The sequence below is a fragment of the Corythoichthys intestinalis genome, chromosome 15 (assembly GCF_030265065.1).
Source record: "Corythoichthys intestinalis isolate RoL2023-P3 chromosome 15, ASM3026506v1, whole genome shotgun sequence".
Classification (NCBI taxonomy): domain Eukaryota; kingdom Metazoa; phylum Chordata; class Actinopteri; order Syngnathiformes; family Syngnathidae; genus Corythoichthys; species Corythoichthys intestinalis.
Window position 1 is genome coordinate 54,506,322 of NC_080409.1, and position 27,627 is coordinate 54,533,948.

At 41.0% G+C, this 27,627-nt stretch overlaps 1 protein-coding gene across 5 annotated transcripts in view; it reads right to left on the reverse strand.

Annotated features, from left to right (window-relative positions):
• Positions 1-27,627, reverse strand: part of esrrb (estrogen-related receptor beta) — a 117,189-nt gene that overhangs the window by 50,267 nt on the left and 39,295 nt on the right. For 4 of the 5 annotated variants that reach the window (XM_057859226.1, XM_057859225.1, XM_057859223.1 and 1 more), the window contains 2 exons: positions 22,365-22,774; positions 3,689-3,814 (listed from right to left, as the gene is read on the reverse strand). In XM_057859226.1, coding sequence (XP_057715209.1) covers positions 3,689-3,814; positions 22,365-22,761 — 523 coding nt within the window. In that variant the 5' untranslated portion in view covers positions 22,762-22,774. The remainder of the gene's footprint in view (positions 1-3,688; positions 3,815-22,364; positions 22,775-27,627) is intronic. The other variant, XM_057859224.1, reaches the window with a different exon arrangement.

A 27,627-nucleotide genomic window follows, 5' to 3' on the forward strand; every position in this document is an offset into this window, starting at 1 on the left:
CGTATTGGCATTTGTGTGTGTGAGTAAGTGAGAGAGAAAGGAAGTTGCTGCAAAGAGCAACTGTCACTGAGCGATGTCAATGTAATCTCTCAATAGTATCTTGTCCTCTCCCTTGCTCTAAGCTCTGACCCGTTTCCATTGATCAGAGGAAAAACCTGTAGCCTCTGACATCCGATTCTTCTATTGATCACTTCCTCCTTTATACAGTGAGAGTGAAAGTACAGCGACTCAACACGAGCGCTGTGCAGATCTCCTTTAATCTAACTGATGATTATTTCCACTAGATGCAGACAGAGGTGGGTAGAGTGGCCAACATGAATACTCTAAAAGTGTTGTTACGTCAAATTAAACTGATCTGTGTTAAAAGTTAAAAGTAGTCCTCTGAGTTGAGTAAAGCGAAGTACAGTGGTACCTCGACATACGATCACTTTGACACACAATCTTTTCGACATCCGACGTAAACTTTTTATACGCCATTTGTTTCTATACGACGATTTATGACAGGGCCGCATTTTTTCCCCCCGCAAGACAGACGTACGGCGGATTTTCGTGTGAGAGAAATCAACTTGGGTTCCAACATTGTTAGTGCAGGTGGTGAAAATAAGGTGAGGCTTGCCATTGAAATAAGGATGGAAATGATAGGCTACTAAGGCTAGGGTTCATACCGCAGGTCTTAATGTACAATTCCCATTTTTATACATATTTATATAACTATATATCTATATCTATATATCTACATATCTATATCTATCTATATAACTATATATCATAACGCGAGTACTGTGTTTAACCTGCTGTGAGATGGAGCTTGTTGACTGGACACTCAGCTCTTTGGACAAAATATTTTCTACAATGAGACCTACACCAAACCAACGGCTATGTCCGGCCAACACCTTCACGTCTGGTTACGTGGAGGATGCCTGGGGAAAATGGAGGCCAATAGGGTTAACGTCTCTCCAGATTGAGGACGTCGAGGACCTCTTTATCTTCGGCTCTCAAATGGCGCTCGCCTTCCTGCTGCTTCTTGGTGCCCTCTGGGTACACCGATTCTCGATGAGAATGAAGCGTCAACTCAACGAGGCAATGGAGGATGCTCGTAACAACGGCGACAAATTGTCCCAGGTGATGAAGGAACAAGCAGCGTTAAGTGAAGCCACCGCTCAAATGGTCACGAATATCATCACGGAGCTCCGGGATCATGAAAGGCTCGCTCGCGGGAACCGGGCAAGGGAGGATGATGACGAATCTTCCGAAGCGGATACAGCAGACGTGGGCCTCCATGATACCCCCGGCCATCCCTCCCTACACCAACTTGGACATCAACTGATCCAATGAACCCACTCAAATTGAAAATATGTGAAATTCCAAGGCAATCAATGACTTTTTGAATGATATATGAGTAACTGGACTGTAACACAAACATGCTAGACTGTGCGTCCCGGGCTGTTGGGGGACGGGTATCGATAAGCATTTGCTTTTTCCCGTTTTCCTTTGTCTGTCATCGTCTTTTTTTTCGGGCAAATTATTCCTTAGTATGTGTCAATGTTTCTCCTTTCTGGCCAAAATATCCCACACTCTGAAACTGTCAATGATTCCGATGATGATGACAATGACAATAAATTCATTCATTCATTCATTCATCTGTTCTTTTTTTTTTTTTTTTTTTTTGGCGTGCCCGTTCAGACTGCCTTTGTCCATTGAGCCCGTTCAAGTATTCCGCATGCGCACTTATTCGCAGTCCGAGTGGTGTCGAGCAACTGACCCGCAGGTGCAAGAGCATCAAAACAAATGACTACACACAAATATATGGACAGTTTGCCCCAAATCCCTGCCGTGTAAGCAATCTTGAAATATTGCTCATTTGGAGCAGGAAGAAAAAAGAGCATTTTCAGGCTTGACCCATTTTATTTTTTAATACTGTTGTCAAGCCCGCTCCTTCCCTAAAAGCCGTGTTCAAACTAAGAGCTAACGCTAATAATGCACAGCTGCATTGCAACCGTACCGCCCGGTTTGCAGCCGTAACGGGCGTGGTTGAGCGAGGGGAGGGTCAATTCGAATAGTACGATGATGTGTGGAGCTGTAATATAGTGCTTAAGTGTTCAAATATAACCCCTCGGAGGTTAAACAGAAAGGTAAGATGGTGCCCGAAGCTTGAATGTAGTGTTTAAAATATCTCTAATACACCACCAACCTCCTTGTTTAACTGGCTTTTTGCCTGTAGAAAATCTTACATTAGCACCGCCCCACACATCCGTCAATCATCTTGAATGGCTGCCGAAAGTGTGGAGGGGCACTCGTTCCCCCACCCACCGGACATTAACCGCGGAGGGCCCGTTTTTACTTATTGCACCCGAGCCGGGTCCGGAACATATTTGTTCCGCCACTGTTGCATATCATTGTCTCCACTAACGTTTTTGCTATGCTTTACATACATTTGTCACTTGTAAAACTTATTATTATGTGTCACGTTTCTTCTTTAGCAAAATACAAAGTACAATTGATCGGATCTCAATGTACCATAGTAAATTTAGCAACCCACTTTTGTGTGGTACCTTAGATATGGAATGAACTGTCAACAGTGCCATTCATTTTTGATTTTTTTGTGTTTCTTCTCCAGACAGGCATGGGGCAGCGCTGCCACCTTTGTTAGAGCACTAAAGTTATAATTAGGTGATTTTCCATTGGCACACAATGTGACCTTTCTGCCGTAATGAAAGTAAGTGGCAACCACAGTCACATGAGCGGTAGCCGTTTCCACAGCACGGCGTTGAGCTGACGGCTTTGCACTGACCACGTGTCCCCTATTTCCAACTCATTTTAGGGGCCTCCCAACAAGAAAGTCTTTTGCTAACGAAGGCAATGATGTCATGGTGTTCATAGCGAAACAAGATGTGAAGTATGACCGCCGTAAATGTGTCATTCTTATTCTAAGATTGCATGGAAGTTTGCATTAGAACCCCAGGCTTGGCCCAAGTCTGCATATTCCAGTTTTACGTTCTTTTTACTCTGTCCTGACACTGGTCATTCATCTATAGCCACGACTACATATTTTTGTAGTCTCGTACTCTCCGAGATGATTTATTGGCATCAATTTTTCATCAGATAGTAATGCGATTACTCTGTCTTTCTGGCACTATGGCTTTATCTGGCTGTATGCAGTCCAGGGATTCAGTTTCTGTGCAGGTTACGACTCTGGCTTCAGGTGGCGGCTGGATATATATGCATCTATAAATCCCTCTCTTCGGTGAATAATGGGAGGAATAATGTGGGAATATATACAGCGCCAGTTTGCTAGAGAACGTAAAAGTCGGCAATTTTATGCAGAATTCTATCTGTTCGCGCCTCGATCCGGCAGACTATTCAAAGATAATATTTAAGATTAAAAAATGACTCCCGAAGGACGATATTTACTCGTTTGCATTTTCGAGAAGTAACTTGACGAAAACATCTAATCATCAATCTGCGCATGTCAAAATAATTTGATGTAGCGGAAGGTCCGTTGCAAGAACACACAAATCCTAATCGGATCAATATTTTTAGTGTCCATGAAAACGTCCGATCATAATTTTAATCCAGATTAAGGAAATTTTGTCCACGTACACGTAGCCAATAATAGTTGCATCTATGTCAAAAATACACATCTGTATATTGTATGTATGGGTGCAAGAGGAAGTAAAAATTCTCTTACTCTTCTTACCTTCTTTCAGCATCCCCACTTTCAGGCATTTCATGAAGCGACAAGCCTGACACGATTTGCGTCTCCGTTTTGTGATTTCGCACTCATTCGTGGCAGGACAGCTGTATTCGATGTTGCCTAAGAAAAGAAGTCAACAAGATCAATTAATCAGGTGAAAATGACGCAGAAGAGGAATGGTTAATTCAGTTTTTTTAAACAACTAATGTGCCGTGGAGTAGTGTCTGGTGTGCCGTGGAAAATCGTCTACTTTCACCTCATTAATGTAATACCTAACAAATATGCGGTTGCCGAGTGTCTGTGCTGTACAATCTGTAATCATGCAATATCCTCCCATATCAGTAGGTGTCAATAGGCAGCTAACGACTTTGTTTATTAATGCGTAAGTGGTAAGAGTGGCTACTGGGTTAGCTGCTAGCTAGCGAACTATAACAGTGACAGCGATGGAAAAAGTTTTTAAAAGGAAAGATGCTAACTCAGAACTGGACAAAATTCATTGAATGGCAGTCAAAAGGAAGCAAAGAATGTTTCCTCTCATAGTGTCTCTGGTGTAACACAATAAGCAAAAGCTATCTTTCATTGGGATTTACACTGGACTGTAAAGAAGAACTGAACATCGTGAGATTAACTTTCATTGGGGATACAGTGATCCCTGCTCCCAGGGGTGGAGCTTAACGGGGTGCGGCGTCTAGGGGGCCGGGTTTGCAGGCGTAAAGGTTTGTGTGGTTGGACAAGGGGAGGGTCAAACAGAAAGGTAGGATGATGGGTGGAGCTGTAATATAGTGTTTTAATGTTAAAATACCCTCACGGCCACACCCAAGCCTTTAAGGGGCCCGGTTTGCGGGTGTAAAAAGGGTGTGGCTGGGTGAGGGGTTGGTCAAACAGAACGGTAAGGTGATGCGCAGAGCTGGAATATAGTGTTTAAGTGTAAAAATATCTCAATCCAACCCCCTGCTTGGCTGGTTGTCTGGAGGGGCCTGCAGAAAATTTTCTACTAGCACCGCCCTGTCTTGAAGGGCTCACGAAAATGTGGCGGGGCCTGCGAATAGTTATCCACTAGGACCCTCACCCATCAGAGGTTCACCACAGGTGGCCCGTTTATACCTATCGCACCCAGGCCCTATTTACAAAGCAGGGCCGAGAACAAAAAGTGGTATTTAATACAGTATATGGAAAATAGCTTTTCGCACGTCGCTTTTTTTTTTTTTTTTTTTTTGGGGTATGTGACAAAGTGGAGTTTGGTATCTGGCATGTTTTTTGCCATGTGGCAAAGTGGATTTTAGTATATGGCATTTTTATTTGGCATGTGGTTTTTTTTTTTTTTTCTTTGGTATGTGCAAAATGGATTTGGTATGGCATTTGGTATGTGGCATTTTTTGGCGGGATATGTGGCAAAATGGATTTTGGTATATGGTATTTTTATTTGGTATGTGGCATTTTTCTTGGTATTTGGCAAAATTTATATTTTTTGTGTGTCTTTTTATTTTTTGGTATATGGCAAAATGGATTTTTTTGTGTGTGTCATTTTGTGGTATAAGCCTAAGGCAAAATGGATTTTGGAATATGGCCTTTTTTATACCCCAAAAAATTACCACATAACAAAATCCATTTTGCCATATTACTATTGTCACATACCAAATAAAAATACATGTGGCATTTTTTTGGGGGGGTGGCAAAATGGATTTTTGTATATGGCTTTTTTTTTTTTTTTGGTAAGTGCCATTTTTATTGATACGGGGCTAAATGGATATTTTTTTGTTTTTGTGTGTCATTTTTTTGTATACAGCAAAATGGATTTTGGTATGGCCTTTTTTATACCCCAAAAAATTGCCATATGCCAAAAGCCATTTTGCCATATACCACTTTTCATTCTCGCTGTCTCTCTATTTACACTTGTTCCGCCAATGCCTACTTCAACACAAAAAGCTCAGGTGTCATACTGAGCGAGTAAAAATATGGTCATAAAATGTATTGTTAATGTAATTGGTCAATGCAAGACAGTCCATTAAAACAATGCACACTTGGCAACAATAAATAAATATGGAAACAGTTTTTCCGTATTCTTAGACCCAAAGGAGAAAGCGCTTACACCGGAATGGTAAAGGGTTAGGCTGTGAAGGGATTAAGATAAAACTACAGTTGTACTCTTCTCCAACACTAAATTGGCCTGGTTAATTCTGAGCATGGCCCCTGCAGGCTCCACGGCGCAGGCCGCGTCCCCTCGTGCTCAGTAGCAGGCTAAAGGATCAAACATGCTGCCCCTGACCACTTTTACATAATACTCCTGTAGAGCCAAACCTGTTCTTACCACAGTTGCCACCGTTGACTATTTGCAGACGCCCTATGAATTATTCAATTTCAGCACGATTCCAGAACGGCGTGATGAAAAAGAGTTTCATTTCTCCATAATAAAAAAAGAAAAGGGACAAAAAAACAGTTGTGCTCAACGCTAACGTTGACAGCAGGACGTCGTTCGCCTCGGAGTCCCTATATTTGACCAAATTCAAGGATTTTAAATAAAGGGTTTCAGCGTGTTGAAGGAATTTGAATGCTACTCATTTGAACTGGGCTTTCGTTGCAAAGCTTTTGACATTGGTCACGCTAAACCGCTAAAACGCTTTATCGTCTCTTAGAAATGACTTTACGGTAGTAATAGCGTTATCACTCATTCGCTTAAATACTACTGTTGTCCGATATTGACTTTTTAACCGATATGGTCCAACTCCAAAAATCCGATATCAAATCGGTACCGATGTAGTCGGTCGTGGACTAATCATTTATTGTAGAGCTGAAACGAGTACTCAAGTAACTCGAGTTTAAAAATTGATCCGAGTCATTTTATTCACCACGAGGAATCATTTAATTTTGCCGGCTCTAAGCATCACGTTTCGCCTGGACTACATTTAATGCGGGACAACGCGCTGCCGTCACGTCTTTAGAGGTAGAAGGATTAATTAAACTAGAACTACCAAGGGTGGATCAGTTGATACAAATCACTTTTGTAACCAGAGAAGGGATATCTGACCCTAATCAGCATATCAAATTAGCATCTTGAGTGTTTGCAGGGCAGGGTTGCCTTGGCTTTGTCGGACAGTGGACCGCTCAGGCAGGCAATCGGGCGTACAACCTTTTTACTGTATGTACTGTATACTGAAGCTTGTGTTTGCTGTGACAAAACAGCTGCTTGAGCTGCTGTGGAAAGTTATTTGGTCATTGTGTGCTTCAACATAATAAACTTTGAATCTTGACAAATGAATACTGGAGTTATCAAGACAAAGTAAAGGTGCTTGATGGGATTTGTCCCAGATGTTCTAACACTCAATTTTCAAAAAATGTAGACAGTCTGGTTTAGCTGCAGTTGTGGATGCTAGTCATAGTTTCGTGCCACATGGCCCTTCATCATTTTTACACTAACCCAGGAGTTAACAAGTCTGGATTTGCAAATATTCAAGATGCTAATTGCAGCTATCCAGAGTGAACCACCCCCCTTCACACCGAGGCTGCTTGATTGCTTGTTTGGATGGTCTATTGTTTGACAGAGCCAAGTAGTCACTTTGGTATTAGGGTCATTTGACGCCTTTCTAGTATTTGTTTATAGCCCAGAAAAACCTTGGGACAAACTATGCCAACGTTGCTACAAACTACGCCCACATGATGCTACGGTGTTAGTAGGTAGCCTCTGATGCGTCTCTTAGATATTACAGCCATCTTAAAGCAGTAGACTTCTCAGCGCTAAAGAATAAGATAAACGTTACTGTCCCTTGCTAACGTAACGTTAGCCCTGCAGAGGGCTAGGTTTCTATTAATTATGACTACCGTCGATGCGTGGCTAACGTGTCTTACGTACAAGCTTTATTTAATCAGTAAAAACACAGCACTGTACAGTGATAAGGGTGTAAAATAAAAACATAATAAAGCTAACTGTCAATTTTAGCTCAGTAGTCATTGCTGGATAAAACACCAAGTAGCACTGGTGCCTAATGTGCTCCAATACCGCAGTTTTGAACACTGCAAAAAGTGAAAATCCTATCAGGTCTTACAATTTAGACTAATTTAAAACTTTACTAGAACTTAAAGATAGCATGACACAAATGGAAATTCAATTGAAACACGTGGGAAAAACACCTAACTTTCAAGTGATGCGTTCAAGTGTAATGACATTTTTAGGTAAGAAATAACTTTTTTTTTTTTTTTTTTTTTTTTTGAGTGAAAGCCGTGAATTTGTTGTTTTTATTTCTTTCTAGTGATTTTTGAGATGGAACTGTTGGCTGTTTTCAACAATGTACATAGAAAATAAAGACAACGATAATCTGAAAATGGTTCAATATTACGTGAAATGTCTTGTTTTCTCATGTATATTTATTTTTGCTCTTTACCTAAAAAAAATATGCTTTATCCGATTACTGGATTAAGCGATAGAATTTTCAGTCGAATACTCGATAACTAAAATATTCAATAGCTGCAGCCTTAATTTATTTTTAATTGAATTTTTGCACCATGAATGCAAATGGTCTGCTCACATAACAAATCCCAAGAATCTTAGTTTGGAGACAACTAATGGTCAATTAGCATAGCTGCTGTGCTAAGCTGTGACCAGCCCATGTACCAAGGCAGAAGGCAACACGCATATTGGCCCAAAACCGATCTTGATATTATCCTGTATCATTCGAAAACACCTTTATGAACAACTCTATTAAATACATATTTGAATTAAATATGCATTGATGATGATTTTATGAAAATGCAAAAAACGGTTAATTTTTTAAATTTACAAAGTGAATGCATTTTGTGCCGCATGCATACAGACTCACACATAGCAGCGCTGCCCATATGGAGCTGTGTAATATTCCACTGGCGTTCCTTCACTGGCCCTCTTTGACAACTTATGCAATTATGTTAACATTATTGGACAGATCAAGTCGGGGGTCCCCAGATGTTCTAAATAATTAGAAATTCCTCCTTATATCTGGTTTAGAAATCATTATGCTAATTCCACCCATCTCTTTGGGCTTGGGGGTAAATAAAGGTGTGAGGAAAAGGGCTGATGAGCTCTGATTGTGTTTCCTCACTCTGTTTTCTCTGTTGTCATAGGAGAAGCAGCCCATCATCATCCCTTTTGTGTTCACACATGCCAGGAGGAGGCAATCAGTGCTGCAACCAATTCATTTTCTTTTTAAAATTTCTATCATAATTAATCAGCTAATCTGCCAATTGTAATTATGTATACTATTCATGACCAGGGGTGTGACAAAATAACGAAATGGTGATGTATCGTGATACTTTGTATCCCAAAAGCTTATCGATATGCTCTTGCCTAGAATCGTTATAAAAAGTTGTTTTAAAAAGGTTTCACTGTATGAAAAAAAAGTACTAACAAGTTGCTACCAACATTTTTCACTAGAATAGTGTCTTTAACTCAAGGGCTGCCATTGACCGCGCTAGATGCCCAGTCCACTGGGAGGGGCAAATGAATGGTCATTCATTCGAAACCAGGTCAATCGCAGCCAGTCTTACCGATTTTCAGGCCATTTACAGGTTTTTACAATGTCATTTGGGGAGATTTATAAGTAACCTCCTGTTCTGCAACACAAAATCAACTAGGAGTGGCCTAGAAATGCTCCAAAATCAACATGAAGACATCAAGGAATGCCCCCATATCAACTAGAAGCCCCCCCCTCCACCAAAATCAACAGCAAATGTCCTGAAATGCCCCCAAATGAAACTCATTGGCTGCCACTGATCGACATGGACGTCAAACCCGAAAGATAATCACCCTCCCAATTCAAAGGAATTGGGATGTCTACTAGTGATAAACTCGTTTCGATTCACAGTAGAAGAATAAAAAGAACTTGTTTTTCCCGTTTATTACTTGTATAATAAAACATTGTAGAATTATTTCCTGACCCGTTTATTTATACTTGTTATGAAATCACTGCCCTTTTATCGCAAATTGTATCGTACCGTGAGCTAACCAGAGGTTCCCAACCCTTATTCGTGACTGAAGATGGTTTTGTTTGCGCGGAAAGCCGGGTCGTCGGCACGGGAGCCTCGGGCGGGCCGGCGTGGAGGAGCACGCCGAGGATTATGGACCGAGGTTGTGGGCAGAACAAGTGGCACATGAAATGGAGAAGCTGCAGCACGTGTGCAGGAAATACGGCCCTTACCTGGGCGTCCTCGGTAGCCACCCCCTGGAGGTCCAGGAGAGATGGCCAACCGGGAACCCAGGTAAGGTTATGGGGGGAAAAAACTGGGAAGGGGATGTGGAATGAGGGAGGCATGAAAAAAACAGAGGGTGAAAAAAAGGCATGAAATCTAAATTGGGGTCAGAGAAAAGGTTAACTAAATCGGGGCCTTCGGAATCAGAAAAATCGGAGGAGTAGTAAAAATAGATGAGGAGGCGGGCTGGTGGGTCGGAGATTTCCCGCTGGGTCCTTTAATTGGTTTGGTCATTCTGTCACGACGTGGACCCAAATGCAGGGAGAACAACAGGGAGGCAAGGAAGGGGTGGTGATGAACTCAAAATATGTTTGAACGATAACTAACAAAAACACAAAGTATAAACAAAAGGCATCAAAAAACTAAACAGAGGATGCAGAAACACGAGGACTATGGACTGCGGAATAGATATGAACTCGACAGACCTTGGGATAGACACTTGGATTGACAATGACCCAACCAGAACAGAAAGCGCATGGGGAACTTAAATAAAGACATGGGGTAACGATACAACGAGGCACAGGTGGATGACACTAGAGGCCGCGGACTGGTCAACACACAAGGAGCAGGTGAAATCAATGGGTAATCAATCACAAACCTAACAAACCTTAAGGCATGACACTTGGCATTCCAAAGTAGCACAACATAATGTCAGCCAAGGCCAAACATAAATTTGGACTATTGTGAAAACAATATATGCTGTCTGTCAACTTCTCTGCATATCAAGCCATTGAGCACCATAATTCTACCAGAGGAAAAATTATGACCTGGAACAGATTTGAGGCTCTACCCAAAATTACCTGTGATATTATTTCTTTACGGAAGGAGATAGACGGTGCCTACGAGAAAGGGTAGTCATGTTTGCAATATACTAACACAGTTAAAATAATCAATCAGGGAATAGTATCTTTTCTCCTATTTACCGATCGACTGTTTGTATTACTTTAACACACCCAATATCGAATAAATAGCACTTGTACCATAGTTTGAGGAAAACAAGCAGAATATAGGGCATAACAGATACATGATGTCTTCTTATCACAGAAGCCCAACATGTGCGTCATGCAACTGACTGAGCAAGATTGACACTGACAAGCCCATGTCTGCACCACCAACTCTCGCAATCCGGACAGTCCAGACAAAATGTGCCACCACAAGCAACACCGGAGAACGCCCGATGTCCAACTGTTAACACAACTGATCAGACTCCAAGAGCCCCTTTGACGCAAAATCTCCCACTGCGGTTGCCCCAGTAACTGGGACTCAGGAACAGTGACGCACAAACTAAAACAGCCCAAACTGCTATAGAAGATTATCCTAAACACACCATTCTTTCTGCCCACGGCCAACCCCGCAAAAGCCTTCATAAGACTGAATGTTTAACTAAGCATTGTCATTTTTTTCTCGGGAACCTTTTGTTGACTTGTGATATGGTGACCTTGGATCCTCGCCTGGGTCCCTCTGTGCCGACTCGGAATAAATTGTCAACTTGTGTTTCGAAGCCTTTTTCCCGCTTTCTAAATGGAGTCAGTACAAGGGGTGAAGACTAAGGTGAACGCGCTGTGTTTGGCCTTTTGGCCGGGATCTCGCCGGCCCAGGTTGTTGGAGCCCTGCCAGCGCGGGTGCGGCGGTTTGGCTGGCGTAAATCAATAGCATGATTTTCATGAAGAAACAGTGGCAATAAAGGAAAAAATATACTGGATTTCCAGCAACCAGTACATTTGTAAGTATAATGATATTGTAATTAAGCTTTTTTTTTTTTCTTAAACTCGGCCGACAAAATTAGGAAAGCACACAACCTCGAAACTTGTTTTAGAATTATAGGCAAAAATGAGCTCATTCACATTTTTCACTATTACGTTGACTGTGACACTAATGTTTTTGTCAACAATGACGATAACGTAAATATTTCGTCGACGAACAGTTTTTTCATGACGATGACGAGCTAAAAACAGGGCTCGGGAGACTAGATTATAACGTAAGATTAGTTTTCTTATCTTGGCAAGAGAGTATACGCAATATTGCTTTCGCCTTTAAAGGTCTGTGCTGAGTGCTCATCACAACCTAAATGTAACTCATTGCATTAGCATAGCATTCGCGTTAGCATTAGCATCAACTTTAGAGTGGCGCGCACCCTCGGACAATTCCATTATTTATCTATTCATTTTACATACAGGCCATGGCTTCTTTTGAATTTTACAGACGAAAACGTTCTGAGTAACGGTCGACTAAACTGAGAAAGATTTCATCTTTTGTTAAAATCATTTTTTGAAATACTGAATGCAGTATTTCAATAGCAATGCAGCCCTCGAGTGTGTCAACAAAGAAACACATATGACATATTTCACTTTCACCAACAGAAATGTATGCATTCGAGTCGTTCTTTGCTCAGAGACGTATCTGTTTTTATGGGTTGGTTACGAAAAGCGTTCTAGAGTGAAGGGAGGAGAATAAGATTTTCTCCCTCTCTTGATAAGTATCTCTCAATCTGTTTTATGGCTTTTCAGGACCTGTGCCAGGACAGAGGGGAAAGTCAGGTCTTGTAAGTAAATTACAGTAAAATGGCAGGTATTTCTCATCAAAATCTAAACTGACTTTTACAAGCCTAAAGTCAAGGTCTATGACTTCATATGAAAAGAGGGTCATTGAGTTCAGTTACTTTTACACTTAGAATGAAAATATGGTTCAAAAGGTGACGTTTACAATCCGCACGGTGCCGTGCGTCTTGTAGGGCCACGAGCACAGCAGGACTTAAAGTTCAGCCTGAATCTAACAAGTATATGAAAGTGCGAGTTCATGGAACTTATATAGATGAAAGAAATGGTGACAAAGGGTGGCTGAATACGTAAAAAGGCAAGGGGGGGGGGGGGGGGGGGTGTTGTTTGATTCCCACAAAGTATCTAAACCCCTAAGGTCGTCTGGAACCGATCTGCTGTGTGTTCCAAGAATAAGAAACAAGGAGGGTGAGGTAACATTTAGCAGTGGTGGAATGTAACGAAATAAAAGTACTTAATTAGAACTACCAATAGTGGATCAGTTGATACAAATCACTTTTGTATCAAGAGAAGGGTCATCTGACTCTAATCAGCATATCTTTTGTGAGCATTGAGGTACTCATTAGTCATTCCCATTCACACTCGCAAAACCACAGGGTTGGATTGCTCCAATTAGCATCTTGAGTGTTTGCAAGGTAGGGCTGCCTTGGCTTTGTCGGACAGTGGACCTCTCAGGCAGGCAATCGGGCGGACAACCTTTTTACTGTATGTACTGTATACTGAAGCTTTTGTTTGCCGTGACAAAACAGCTGTTTGAGCTGCTGTGAAAAGTTCTTTGGTCATTGTGTGCTTCAACATAATAAACTGTGAACCTTGACAACTGAATGTTGTCAAGACAAAGTAAAGGCAATTAATGGGATTGTTCCCAGATGTTTTAACACTCAATTTTCTAAAATGTAGACAGTCTGGTTTAGCGACAGTTCTGGATGCTCGTCTCAGGGGCAGTTTACATGGCAACTCATGACTGAGTAGCGGACTTGCCTCGCTGTCTGAAATCTGAATCCTGCCTCCAAAGTGGAAGAATCCAATTGCCTGGGTTTGAGGGGGGCTTCCTCGGCATGCATATCAAAGGCTCCCGCGGCGCGAGTCCGCGGCGTTAACGTCAGCACTCGTACACGTCACGTTGGCCGTGCGCAGCAGTGCTACTAAACATTAAAAACAGCAAACATGGCGGAATGTCGGCTTTAATTTACTGTTTTAATAATATTTTTAAATTAAATATGTTGAATGTTTCAATTCTTGTGCCTTTTTGAACAAAAGAAAAATGCCATTGCTTCGGGTGGGCGGGCATATTTTTTTCCGGGCTGAGGGAGCTTGGTAGGGTCAAAGTGCATCATTCTCTGTCGCCCTGTAAATCTGCACTGCTCCCTAGGGCCTGGCATGAATACTACATCGTTTTCATGCGGAATTGCAACATTGTTCAAATGGAGACGCAAATGCAAATTTGAAATTTTTCGTATTCTCGGAGAGTCACCATGTAAACGGCCCCTTAGTTTCATGCCACATGGCATTTACACTAACCCAGGAGTTAACAGGTCTGGATTTGCAAATATTCAAGATGCTAATTGCAGCTATCCAGAGTCAGTCTGGTATCGGGGTCATTTGATGCCTTTCTGGTATTTCTTTATAGCCCCAAAAAAAAAAAACGCCAGTGTTAATAATAATAATAATAATACATTTGATTTCTACAGCGGTTTTCAAGACAAGCAAAGACTCTCTAAAAGAATGATGGGAACACGATGGCTCAACAGGAATAACAAAACAATCATAAAATTTGATTAAAAGCAGGATATGAGTAAATGAAAAGTTTAAGAGGTCAGGATAAAACCGAAATAAGGATCACGGTGGGTAAGAAAGTGTGAACAGGTCTGTTTTGAGTCTGGATTTGAAAAGTGAGAGGGTAGATATATTGCGAAGATTGAGGGTTAGGGAGTTTCAGAGCTAGAGGCGGGGGGGACGGGACTAAAAACTCTGGAACCGAAGGTGGCGAGATGGACACGGGGGACCGAAAGGTGGAGGATAGAAGAGGAGCGAAGTAAACGGGGGACTGTTAATACACAGGAGATTGCGTAGGTAGGGAGTTGGCAGACCATGGAGTGCATTTAAAGGTAATGACAAGGATCTTGTAATTGATTCTTTAGTATCTGGAGGAACTTATTTGGGAGACCGAATAGCGTTGAGTTACAGTAATCCAGCCGGGAAGTGACTAGACTACAGACAAGAGTGGAAGCGGTATGGCAGGTGAGAGAAGGGAGGAGGCGAGAAATGTTGCGAAGGTGGAAGTAGGCCGCTCTGGTGATGTCGTTAATATGGGAGCGGAAGGAGAGCGTGCTGTCGAGGATGACATTATTGTACTAAAGTACATTTTTGTGTATCTGTACTTTACTTGAGTACAAATATGAAGTCCCGCAGTTCACCGGACAGGAATAATAATCAACTGGAGCGCGAAACCCTAAATAGATGATGATTTTCACCTGTGTTAAAAAACCGAGAGGACCGAAGCATCCATTTTTGTAGTTTTATTTTCGTGGGCCAACACTGTCGAGACTTGCGTTGTCAAAAGATGTTTCAAATGCTTCGATGTACTTCCGGCTACTATATTTGTGTGGACTCAACATGGCGAACGGTGGAGGTGAGAGGGTCCTAGCATAAGTGGATTTTAAGGGGGGCCGAAAAGTAAAAAGAAAAATCAAAGAAAAACAGCTGTCACATGCATTTTTTGAGTTTCAAATTTGTGTTTGCATTCAAATACATGTTTTTATTGTAGCGACTTTTTTCTTGTTTGAAAATATATATTTTGATTGAAGCAACTTTTTTTTTTATTGAAGCAACTTTTTTTGATTGAATAATAAATCTACCTCCATATGGCTCCGCCCAGGGGATACAATTTTTGACTGGGGTAACTACATTGGCACGACACCGGCGGGCGTACCAAATTCAATGGATGACCATCTTGGCAAAAAGTATTGCCTAAGCAGCCTGATTTAGAATTCCCCTCAAGAATGACGGGAAACGAAAAACGCTCATTGTCAACTTATTATTTTAAATATTCTTGTAAGTTAACTTTACTGCTGACACTGTGTTTTGGGCTCATCAACATGTTGTGCCCCCCCTGCCCCAAAAGTCAAACTCCGCCTATGGGTTATAGCCTATGAGGAAATGTACAATTTTCCAGAATATTACTGAAGGACTCATTTCGGCTGGATTTCCGTACTGTAGCGACTGCCGGACACGCCGGGCCCTACTGCTGGTAAATCAATAAAAAAGACCATATTTGTATCTGGTCAAGTGAGGGGAAAAATAGCCTAGCTATGTCACTTGGGGAAAAAAATGCTCGTCTTTGTATCTGCTCAACATACTGTAACACATTCCGAAGACACTGTAACAGGACTTGTAGTTTCTAGTGTTAGGATGGTTGTTAACATCAACTTACAATGCTATTTGCTCCAAGCGCAATAGAACGTAATAAATAGCTGAAAAGGACAGGGTCTTTGTTTTCTTCTCATTAGGGCGAGCCGTCTCACACTCCAACCTTAACTGCCTCGTTATCCCTTTTAATGAATCAGTTCCCATCAACCTCACACGCTTGTTCTTTCAAATGCTGTAAATCCTGCTATTTACCGTTTCCTTGTTCTCCACCTGTACCGCATGTGAATCTATTATGCTTTTGGTGAGCTACCACCTCCCCCAAAAAGCGGGCGCTTTCGGGACCCTTGTCTGATTATTATGCCATTAAGCCTCTCATGTGAAAGAGCAGCAGAGTCCCTCTTCAATCTAAAGAAGTCCAGGGTTTTCTTCCCCTCCTTTCGCTGAAATTACCCGGCGACGCGTGCCTGAGTTTCTAATTGGCATGCTCGTCCCTGGAGACGGCCCCCTCCCTTCTTCCTAATGAAAAGCCTCGGCCTTAATTACACTTTCCAAACGCTGATTGTTATTGACAAAACTCCTGTGGCTCGGACAAACGACGGCAGATTAGCTCCATTACAGGCAGCCCTCCAAGAAGGGAAAGAGAGGGATTTCAAATCGACAATGCAAAGCGGGGGGAGTCGGAGCGGCTGTAGGAGCTTTCAATTTCTTTCTCCGTGTACCTTCCTCTTAATTGTTTAGGCTCCTCTTAAGACATCTCCTTCTTCTCCCTTCCATTGTGTTACTTTAAGTGAGGGGACAAAAGCCTCGCTATGTTACTTGGGGAAAAAATGCTCATCTTTTGTCAACAGACAGGATTGCAGATGGCAGCAATGGTAAACATGTGGATTTGGCCTAATGCTTGTGTTTGCCTGAAAAAGGTACATAGACTGTCTAAAGCTGATAGGGATGCAAGGTCCAAAATCAACACCTCCCATCAAGACGGGCAGCGTAATCATAATGCACGCTGTTCTTTGTTTGCTGGGAGCGAGAGGTGGAATACGTCACGTTCGTTTAACTGATTTTTTGGACTGCAAGGCTACGTTCAGACCGCAGGTCTTAATGCACGAATCTGATTTTTTCACTCGCGTAAACCGAACAAGTCGCATAAAAGTGGACCATTTCAAATACGATGTAGGTCGCTTTCGTATGTGGTTAAAGTCTGATCTGGGCCACATTTTTCCAGAATGTTGCGGCGGTCTGAACTGTCAAGTCTCCCAAATCGGAATTTATGCGGCAATTACGTCAGCAAAGAGTGAGAGCGGCCGGCAGGAGAGCAGCGACGGAGCTGTGCATTAGCGTTAGCGCCTCGCTTCAACTCGGCTTTTAGGGAAGAGGCGGGCTTTGCAACAGTCATAAATATAATAATGGGGGTGGGGGAATAAGCCTGGGAATGCTCAGTTTTCTTTCTGTGCACCAAAGGAAAAGTGCTGTTTCAATATTGCTTACATGGCCGAGAGTCGGGGCAAACTGTTCTATCAATACATACGTATAAACTTTGAATAGAAGCCTAACGGGGATTATTTCTGTCTGTTTTTTGTGTCCTCTTTTTGGAAATCAAAATATAATCACCCTAGAATGACGTACAGCCAGCATGCGTCGTCATTTGTTTTGACGCTTCTGCGCATGCGGGTCAGTTTGCTCAGCGGATGTCAGACTGCAAGTTCAGTGCGCGTGTGTAATGCTTGGACGAGCTCAATGGACAAAGGCAGTCTGAACGGGCACGCCAACAAAACAGATATGACAAAAAATGGGAATTGTGCATTAAGACCTGCGGTATGAACACTGGAGGGACTTATGTGTGAAATTATGAATATTTTATTACATCATTTCACATGTTATTTTGGTGTTAAGGAGTGACACTGATGGTTTGATAAACTTGTTAGCATCAGTGTTTGTTATTATTGGTCATATTTTAGTCATTTCAAAATGTGTTTGTCTTAGTCTAGTTTTTGTTGAGGCAAACTGATTTAGTCGACGTTTGCTCAAAATGTTTTCGTCTGTAAAATTCAAGTTTTACTCCAAAAGTAAATAACTAATTTGAATAAACAACTACAACGCCAACTTGGTGATAATACACAGCACGAAACCAGTACATTATTTTCAATTAATCATGCCCACCTGGACGCCATGAACTGTATGTAAAAAAGTTGTCCGAAAGTTCAAGAGGACACTCACTGTTAGCATTAGCCGAAGGTGAATGCTATGCTAACGTGACGAGTTACATTTAGCGTGTGATGAGCACTCAACACAGACCTTTGAAGGCTAAACCAACATTGCATATTCTCTCTTGCCAAGATACTAAACTAATCCTACAAGCTTACAAGTTTTAAAACAAGCAAGCCTGGACAGGACGCTGGTGGGTTGGGGGGGGTGCAGCATGTCACATGAGTGAGACAACCAGACACTGCTATGATGCAGGCAAACTACACATAAAAATGTCACACATCGTGAACATGTGACGAAAACCATGTCGCATTTTCGTCTTGTCTCGTCCGACTAAAACTGGCATTCGTCTCGTTATGTTTCAATCACCCAAGACACGTTTTTAGCTCATTATTGTCTCGTCATTGTCATGAAAAAAATTGTTCGTCGACAAATATTTGGTTACAGTCTCTGTTGACAAACACAACACCGCTGTTCGGCCATTTCTTACTACGCGGCGAAACGTCCTACACAATGCTCAGTGCGCTTGCGCAACCATCCGCACGCATGCGCACATCGGTTAGAGGCGACGAGTACTCACTATTTTTGTTTTCATTTCGTTTTTTACAACCTTTTAATTGCCTCAAAGATCATTTTTGATTGTATTACCCTCTCATACTTTTAACCATTGTGTTTTTTTGTGTTAGCTTCGAAGCAGCTGACCACACTAGTCACGTACGTATTTAAACCGTCCTTATTTGATATAACTACATTTAAGTATTTTCTTAAGGCATTTTTTAGTACGTTCTGCCTGTATGGATCGAAACAAAACAAGTTTAGAGTGCACGGTAGTACTTTAGGTGTCAAATTTGACTAATTTTTTCGCCGATGTAGGAGATTTTGGCAGAACACCAGTTTGCATGTTCTTTATGCTATAGTTATTTGAATAACTCTTAATAGCTACGTCACGTTAACATACCCGCCATGTTCTCAGTTCGTTCTTTATGCGTAATGTAACGTTAGCCTATTTTTATTCTTAATTGCCTTTTAAGATGACATGTCTGTTCTTGGTGTTGTTTTCTATCAAATTAATTTCCCCCCAAAATGTGAATTCTATGGGGGGGGTTTCCCCCTCTTCATTGCGATTTTTTGGCTGGCGCGACTGAAAAATACGGTACTTAAAACTCCTGAACGTGCTTCAATCTACACTTAATCGTTTTAGCTTATCTAGTTTTCTACTGCATATATTCAAATTTGAAGAGCATTGGTTAAACGCATGGATAGCTATTTTTCCAGGCTGAAAAATGGAGTTAACAGTGCAACATAGAGGTTGAGCATGGGTGCTTCGGTTCTTCTATAATGAGAAGCTGTGATATATCATGCCTGGTAGATGGTTACTTGGTCATATCCTGCCCCCCACACACCAACACACACACATGCAGGGCTGGTATAATAAAGTAAATTCTGGGGAGCATCTGGACAAACCGCCCCCTACACCACCAAATCTGACCACGTAGTCTGAACATCCACAAAAAGCCTCCAACCATGACAGATGACACCATCATACTCGAGACTAGTCTGCTTCCAGCGAAGGTACAGTGATACCTCAAGACACGTTATTAATTAGTTCTGGAGTGCCCTTTTTATGATGATTTTTTTATATAATGAATCGCGTTTTACATGGAACACCAAATTAAATTTGTTGTCATGTCCTCTGATTGCCTGTCTTTATTTGTACAGCTTTGTCACCCCCTAGTGGCGTTTCAATGTAACTGGTTGCTTACATTCCAGCTCATTCTACAGATGTTACCACATGACTACTCAAACTCAGATTAAACGAGGAGCGCTAAAAGACAAACAATTGCTTCACTATTTCCTCTCACTGTTTCTGCCATGAAAAAGTTTTTTCATAGACGCGAGCATTGTGTTGCATATTGTGGTGTGTGTATATTTCGTTCACATTTATACACAAACATAGTTAGATTATTGCATTGGTGCCAACGGGAATGAGCTATTCCAGTTAATATCATCTTTTGTATAATTGTTTGTACTGCGAAGCGAAAAAGCTTTGAAAAACTTGGTAAAATGAATTTTTCATGTAGCAGCTTTTGTATCTTGAGGTGCCGCCGTACGGTATTCATAGTTGAGTATCTCTACTGTCATTGAATTAAGCTTTATTTATATTCTAATAGAGAGTTTTCTATTATGTTAGTTAGTTTTCTATTATGATTTGGTTTTAGTAAGGGTTAGTCACAGATTTCACTATCAGTTGGCGGGCCTATTTTCCAAAACTTAAAATTCAAATATTTTCAAAACCAAAGCCGCTAGCAGCGGCATCAAACAAATTTGAAAGTCGTTCCTGAACCATAATAGCCACTTGTTTTTTATTTTATTTAGTGGAAGTTTTCAACAGCTAATAAATCACTCAATTTTCACATCAGAAACCTAATACATGAGGAAAGCATGCAGAATCATGTTAATTTTACTCAACTAAAGCAAAATGTTCCTTTTTCTATATACAATCACAACTTATTTAGGTTGAATTCCAATGTCACAATTGCCTAAGCACGTCTTTCTAGCTGGCCCTTGTCGTTTTTAGATTGAAATGTTACATAAAATGAAACACGTAAAACCCGTTTTTTTTTTTTTTTTTTTTTTTAGTATTGACGCAGAAATGTCTAAATGACTAGTTTCTTGCAAAAAAACTGGCAGTTGGCCGAATACTACCTGATTATTTAAATGTAAAGTTACGCTATTGTGTATGGATACAAAATCCAACGTGGCGGCCATCACAAAACAAATAACTTTTTAAGTTGAAAACGCTTTGAAATACCGCGTAAATTCCAGAATTTCTATCAATATTGGAGGGAATAGTATCTTTTCTCGTATTTACTGTTTAACTGTTTGTATTACTCTAACACACCCAATATAAAAATAGCACTTATACCATAGTTTAAGGAAAACAAGCAGAATATAGGGCATAAGAGATACATGACGCCTTCTTATCACGGAAGCCCAACGTGTGCGTCATGCAGCTGACTGAGCAAGATTGACGCTGACTACCAGGTGATAGGCAAGACATCTACAAGCCCACGTCTCCACGTCAGTTCAGAACAAATGGCGGGACGTCCTGCCCCAACACAAGGAACACTGGACAACGCCCGATATCCAACTGATAACACGACTGATAAGACTCCAAGAGCCCCTTCTACACTGAAGTGGCAAAATCCACAACCCCCGTTGCCCGGACAACAGTCACTTCCGAATCCTCCTGTCCAATCCACAAAAAGACAATAATCCTAAACAACGCTCTAGCGCACCCTTCTTCTGCCCACAGCCTGCCCCGTGAGAGCGTTCAAAAGACTGAATGTTAATCGCTAATCGTTGCCATTTTTTTTCACGGGAACCTTTTGTTGACTTGTGATATGGTGACCTTGGATTCTCGCCTGGGTCCCTCTGTGCTGTATGATTGCTGTCGACTCAGAATAAAGTGTCAACTTGTGTTTCAAAGCCTTTTTCCAGCTTTCTCAAATGAAGTCAGTACAAGGGGTTAAGACAGAGTTTGGCCTTTTGGCTGGGATCTCGCCGGCCCGCGTCGCTAGAGCTGCGCCAGTGCGGGTCCGGCGGTTCGGCTGGCGTGATTTTGGCGATCTGGCTAAAGGGTCAGATTCCTTCAATATGAATGCAGAACGGTCTAGATTCTTGGTTAAAGTGAAAAACCGGGCAGTTATCATTAATTTTACTTAAATATTTCAAACTAAAGTCGCGCTAATTTTTTTCCCATTCATTTCATTATTTTCACAACGTTTCAATGTACATGCATGGTGCTATTTTATATCATAATTACCTTGACTCCTCGACCAAATCAAGCTTGAAACACACCTTGCCTGCTTGTATGCGCTAAAACTTTGGTCCTGTTTCTGTTTCCACCTAAATTTGGCGTTAGAACGCAGCGTGTGTTTGAGTTTATCGTAGTGAAAGCTACCACGATGCTCTACCAGGCCCGCCCCGCTACGGGAAGCCATGGCACAATGTCTCTTGGACCTTCTCGTCAACTGATAGTGAAGTCTATGGGTTAGTAAAGACTGAAAACTAGATGTTATATATTCAAAATAGGAATTTCAAAGTGAAGAACCCAATCTGGTCATTGTTGTTCACAAAAACATTTAGCGTTTAACCTTTGTTTGAAAAGCAAGTACATCAGTGTTCTAAATATCTGCTATCTTGATGGTGTTGATGACTTGTAGTATCAAAAGTGTTTCGTAAATGTGCTTCTTTTGTGCAAAAAAAAAAAAAGAAATCATTTCAATTCAGCGTGGTTTGCTAGGGGAAGATGAAGAGGAAAATACCTTGTATCGTCCTTTTGAAAAAGGCTTTGCAGGCCTCACAAGAGGCCACGCCGTAGTGATACCCCGAAGCTATATCTCCACAGACCAGGCACAGCCTCTTGGGAAGGGAGTTCAACATGTATTCACACTTAATGGACGAGTCCTCCATGATGGTGCTGGAGCAGTCGTCGTAGCGTTTGCGACAGGTGGCGGCCGCCAGTCCGCCGGGGGTGAACATGGGCGGAGAGTCCAGGCCGTTGGAGTGGCTGTTCATAGTGCTGACATAGCCACCGCTGGCGTCGGAGTTGCCGCTGGGACTGTGGTGGCTGACCGTGTCGATGACTGAGGACGGACTGGACGGTTCCGTTTTAATGTAGGACCCACAGCTGGAGGGAAGGTGCCGGTCATCGGCGGCCATTCTATTCAGCAGCCTGGAAATAGTGTGGTGGGAAATAAAAAGGGAAAGGAAAAATGACAAATTGACGATTAGCAGATGTAGAACAAATATGAATCAGAATGACACAAAAGTGATGACATTAACGTATTTTATTGATCATCTGAGAGTGCAGAAAATATTTTTTCCATCAAGTACAATGCATGCCTATGTCTAAACGCTCATCTCAGTCACATGATGTGAGAAAAATACAACTTTTGAGACAAAGAAAGCCGTAGGAGACAATATCGGCAGTATTGTTATTTGTCTGGCACATGTATCCCGCGCTATATATTATGTTGCTACAGGCTTGCAAATGAGGCAATTAAACCATCCAATCTCCTTTGACTCAGGGAGCTCAAACTACAGTATATGGCTCGAGCACCTAACATTACAAGACAACAAGGTGGCCTTTTATTTATTTTTTATTTTTTAAAAGAACTAAAAATACCTTTGGATGTGCATTGAAGAAATCATTACAAGGCTAATGAGACACATTTATTTCGTTGTCCATTTATAATTATTAGAACTATCAACGATTAAAATTTTTAATCGAGTTAATTACAGCTTAAAAATTAATTCATCGTAATTAATTGCAATTCAAACCATCTATAAAATATGCCATATTTTTCTGTCAATTATTGCTGGAATGGAAAGATAAGACACAAGACGGGATATATACATTCATCATACGGTAGATAAGTACTGTATTTGTTTATTATAACAATAAATCAACAAGATGGCATTAACATTATTAACATTCTCTTAAAACGATCCATGGATAGAAAGACTTGTAGTTCTTAAAAGATAAATCTTAGTGCAAGTTACAGAAATTTTATATTAAAACTCCTCTTAATGTTTTCGTTTTATTAAAATTTGTAACATTTTCAATCAAAAAATAAACCATTGTTGATGTCAATAATTACACCATGCTCACTCATGGTACTAACCCATAAAATCAGTTGGACCCAAGCGCCAGCAGAGAGCGCCAAACACCCAAAAACAAGTAACAAACGGACATTACACTGCTGTCATTTTCATCTGTTTGAGCGGGGCATGAGCGTTAATTGCGTCAAATATTTTAATGATATTAATTTTAAAAAATGAATTAACGCCCGTTAACGCGATCATTTTGACAGCCCTAATCTTTATTTGTTTCTTTCCATCAATCTTTGTAAGAAACCGATCCAATGCCTCAAAATGTTCAGGACCTCTGCTCAAGAAAACAAGTCTTTATGTGCCAGTACTAGGGTTGCCAACCGTCCCCTGAAAAACACAATCGTCCCGTATTCAAAAACAGAAGTATGGGTCCCGTATTGAGCTTTCAGGGGACGCTCTTTGTCCCGCAATGTCATATCTGTTGCCTTCTCAGTTCTTTTTTTTTTTTTTTTTTTCCCATTCCAGCACAGTGGTTCGTAACCTGGGTTCGATCGAACCCCAGGGGTTCGGTGAGTAGGTCGAAGGCAGGGGTCGAGAACCTTTTAGACCGAGAGAGCCAAATCTCAGAGACCTGGAGTAGTTGGCCAAAGAAGAATGGTCTAAAATTCCAGAGCATTGTAAGAAACTCATTGATGGATACCGGAAGCGAATGTTCGCAGTTATTTCGTCTAAAGGTTGCGCTACCAAATATTAAGCTCAGGGTGCCAATACTTTTGTCCGGCCCATTTTTTATTTTCTTTTTTTTCTCATTCTCTTTTGTGTTGTTGTTTTTTTTCATTGCAAGCAAAATAAATTAAGCTATTACTACCTGATATTGCAATCATTTTCTGGAAGAAATTAAGCATCATCTGACAGAATTGCAGGGGTGCCAATAGTGTATGTAAGGTATTGACATGACCTCATGCTGCTGTTGAATCTTTGCTGTACATATGTCCAAAACTGTGTCAATGTTTACACATGGTACTGATGGGTATTTATTTTATGGGGTTGCACTTTGCACTTTACCAACTTAGCTGTATGAGCTGGATGGATGCGCCAAACAAAGTTTCGTTGTGCTTTTTTGTAACAATGACAATAAATATTCTGAATCTGAATCTGAAAAAAATGGCACACACACACGCAAAAAGGCCCAGGAACTTAAAGGTTAAATTACCGTTTTTTTCGGACTATAAGTTGCACCTGAGTATAAGTCGCACCAGCCCAAAAATGTGCTATGAAGAGGAAAAAACAACATATAAGTTGCACCGGAGTATGAGTCCCATTTTTCGGGGAAATTTACTTGATAAAAATCCAACACATAGAACAGATATGTCATCTTGAAAGGTAATATAAAATAAAAATACGATAGAGAACAACATGCTGAATAAGTGAACGGTTATGATCATGTTATATGATGCATGAACAACGATACGCGAACGTGGCCGGTATGTTAACGTAACATAGCTATTAAGAGTTATTCAGATAACTACAGCATAAAAAACAAGCTAACAAATTTACCAAACCATCAGTGTCACTCCAAAACACAAAAAATAAATAATAATATGTTAACAATTCCACAAATAAGTCGCTCCAGAGTATAAGTCGCAACCCCAGCCAAACTATGAAACAAACTGCGACTTTTAGTCCGAAAAATACGGTATACAGTTTTACATTTAGCAGAATTGATGTTAATTTTTATATAGTATTTTTTTGTCTTAAAAATATATTGATCATTATTGTTGTTCCGTGTGCTTATATTACTCAAATATGTACCTAATTTGACTCAAAACTGAATAAATTTTCATTATATTGTATTTATTTATAAAACTCATATTTGACATACAAAAAAAAAAAAAATCCTTTTTTTTCAGGGTGTTGGCAACCCAATGCGCCACTATCCATACTAGAAACATGATCTACATTTACAATGTGTGTTTATGTGTACACAACAATGAAAGCACTCATTTTTTTAGCCCTACCAACTCGCATTTAGGGAGTGGCTGTAAATGAAAGAAGTCTCTACACACAGCAAAAGGGAAACTGGACCTTGGATTGTCTCCTTGAGTTAGCAGTGAAGCAAAGGGAAACACGATGACAACATATCGACTTTTCTCTGCCTGTCTAATAACTGTATTTTGGAGTACATGTAGCGTGTGCAGGATAAAATGCAGCATTTGGGATTTGGAAAGGAGAAATTGCTATGAAATATTCCTCGCGAACAACAACAATAGGCCTCAGGTGACCTTTAACAGTGGACTGAAAAAAAATGAGAGTTGCAACTTTGCTAAACTTTTTATTTTCTCGTTGTAAATAGAGTAAATTCAATAAGTATGCTGGATAATGAGAATAACTCAAGGTATTAGGTGTAACCTGAAGATTTAGTGACTTTTTAGGGTGATGGCAAGGTCATACGCTTGAAAACAGACGCGCCCCCTTTGCTTTAGGTCACTTGCAATTTATTGCATTAACAAAATGGAGTTGTTGTGTGGTGTATACTAATTTTGACATGCGCAGACACACAATAATAGCACAAATGCAGTCAAACTCGGGCCTTAGCTTATTACTCTTATCAGCATATTGTAAATGACTAGTAATGTTTACATATTGGAAATTTTCCGAAGAGCTTTAACACCGCCGGACTCAAGGACTTGGGAGTTAGCTGCTGTCAGTCTTTGAGCTCTTTTGGCTGCGTGTCTCCGTTCGGTTGGCCGGACTGCCTCTCGCTCTCTGAGGATGATTTAATTGCGAAGGTGGGTGACGGAGGGGTTCAGGCTCAGGGGTCGACGGGTCAACCTTATTTTCTCACCCCGGCCCGTGGAGATGGGGGTCAGTGTGTCAAATTAAATCTGATTCCCGGGGTCCTCTCCCTGCCGTCATGTATATTCATCGGAGGGTCCTACTACCACTTCTGGAAATTCAAAAAAAGGTTAACTGCTAAAATAAATAATAAAAATGCCCCTGCTAAAAACCGCTGACCTTGAGGGAGAAGCCCGTTTGCCACCAAACTCAACGTCCGAACTAAGTTTAATATAAAATACAAGCTAATACACATTTTTATTAGGGATGGCATTGTTATTCAGATTTACTGATTAGAAACAATTCCATTTGTTCTCTTAAACGTCCTTGCGGACAGAAATTGAAAGGTGAATCAATTTCATGCCTTTGGAAAATAGAAGTCGCCGCTCTTGATAATGAATGCAGATTGCATCGGCGTAAATGAATGCGTAGCTCTCTGTTCATCTGCTTTATGTTCTCTGTTTCAGATGGATATGTGCACCTGTGCGATAGGGCACCTGCACTTGGCTTATTAAAGGCTATATATTAAAAGGCAGGCGCACGAGATGGCTCCATTTAGCTTTTATTTGGCAAATTCCGAGTAAGCCTAACCCCGGTTCAAAGGCCATTTTCAGGGTGACACTTAGCATAATTGCATAAGTGTCTTAACCGTTTCGCCTCCAGCTCAATGTGGCCATTTATTATAAATGTGCTGGCTAGAACTCATTCCGCTATGACACATTATACCACTGCTATGCGTATGTTTTTAACAAGTCTGCATATACTGACGAATGATACTGAGGGAATACTAACCACTTGAACCTATGGTATTAATCAAACAATCTCAGGGGGATAAAAAAAAAATATATATATATACAGTGTTGTTAATAACGGCGTTACAATATAACGGCGTTACTAACGGCGTTATTTTTTTTCAGTAGTGAGTAATCTAATTAATTACTTTTCTCATCTTGGCAACGCCGTTACCGTTACTGAGGCGGGAAAGGCGTGCGTTACTATGCGTTACTAAGTTGGTTGAATAAAAAAAGTCAGAGAGACGGACTCACGGAGACGAGAGAGCAGAGCAGGAGTGGGGAAGACGCCGTTGCAAACGCGATGCTAGGTGGCTCCAATAATACCTGACTGTAGCCTACAAAC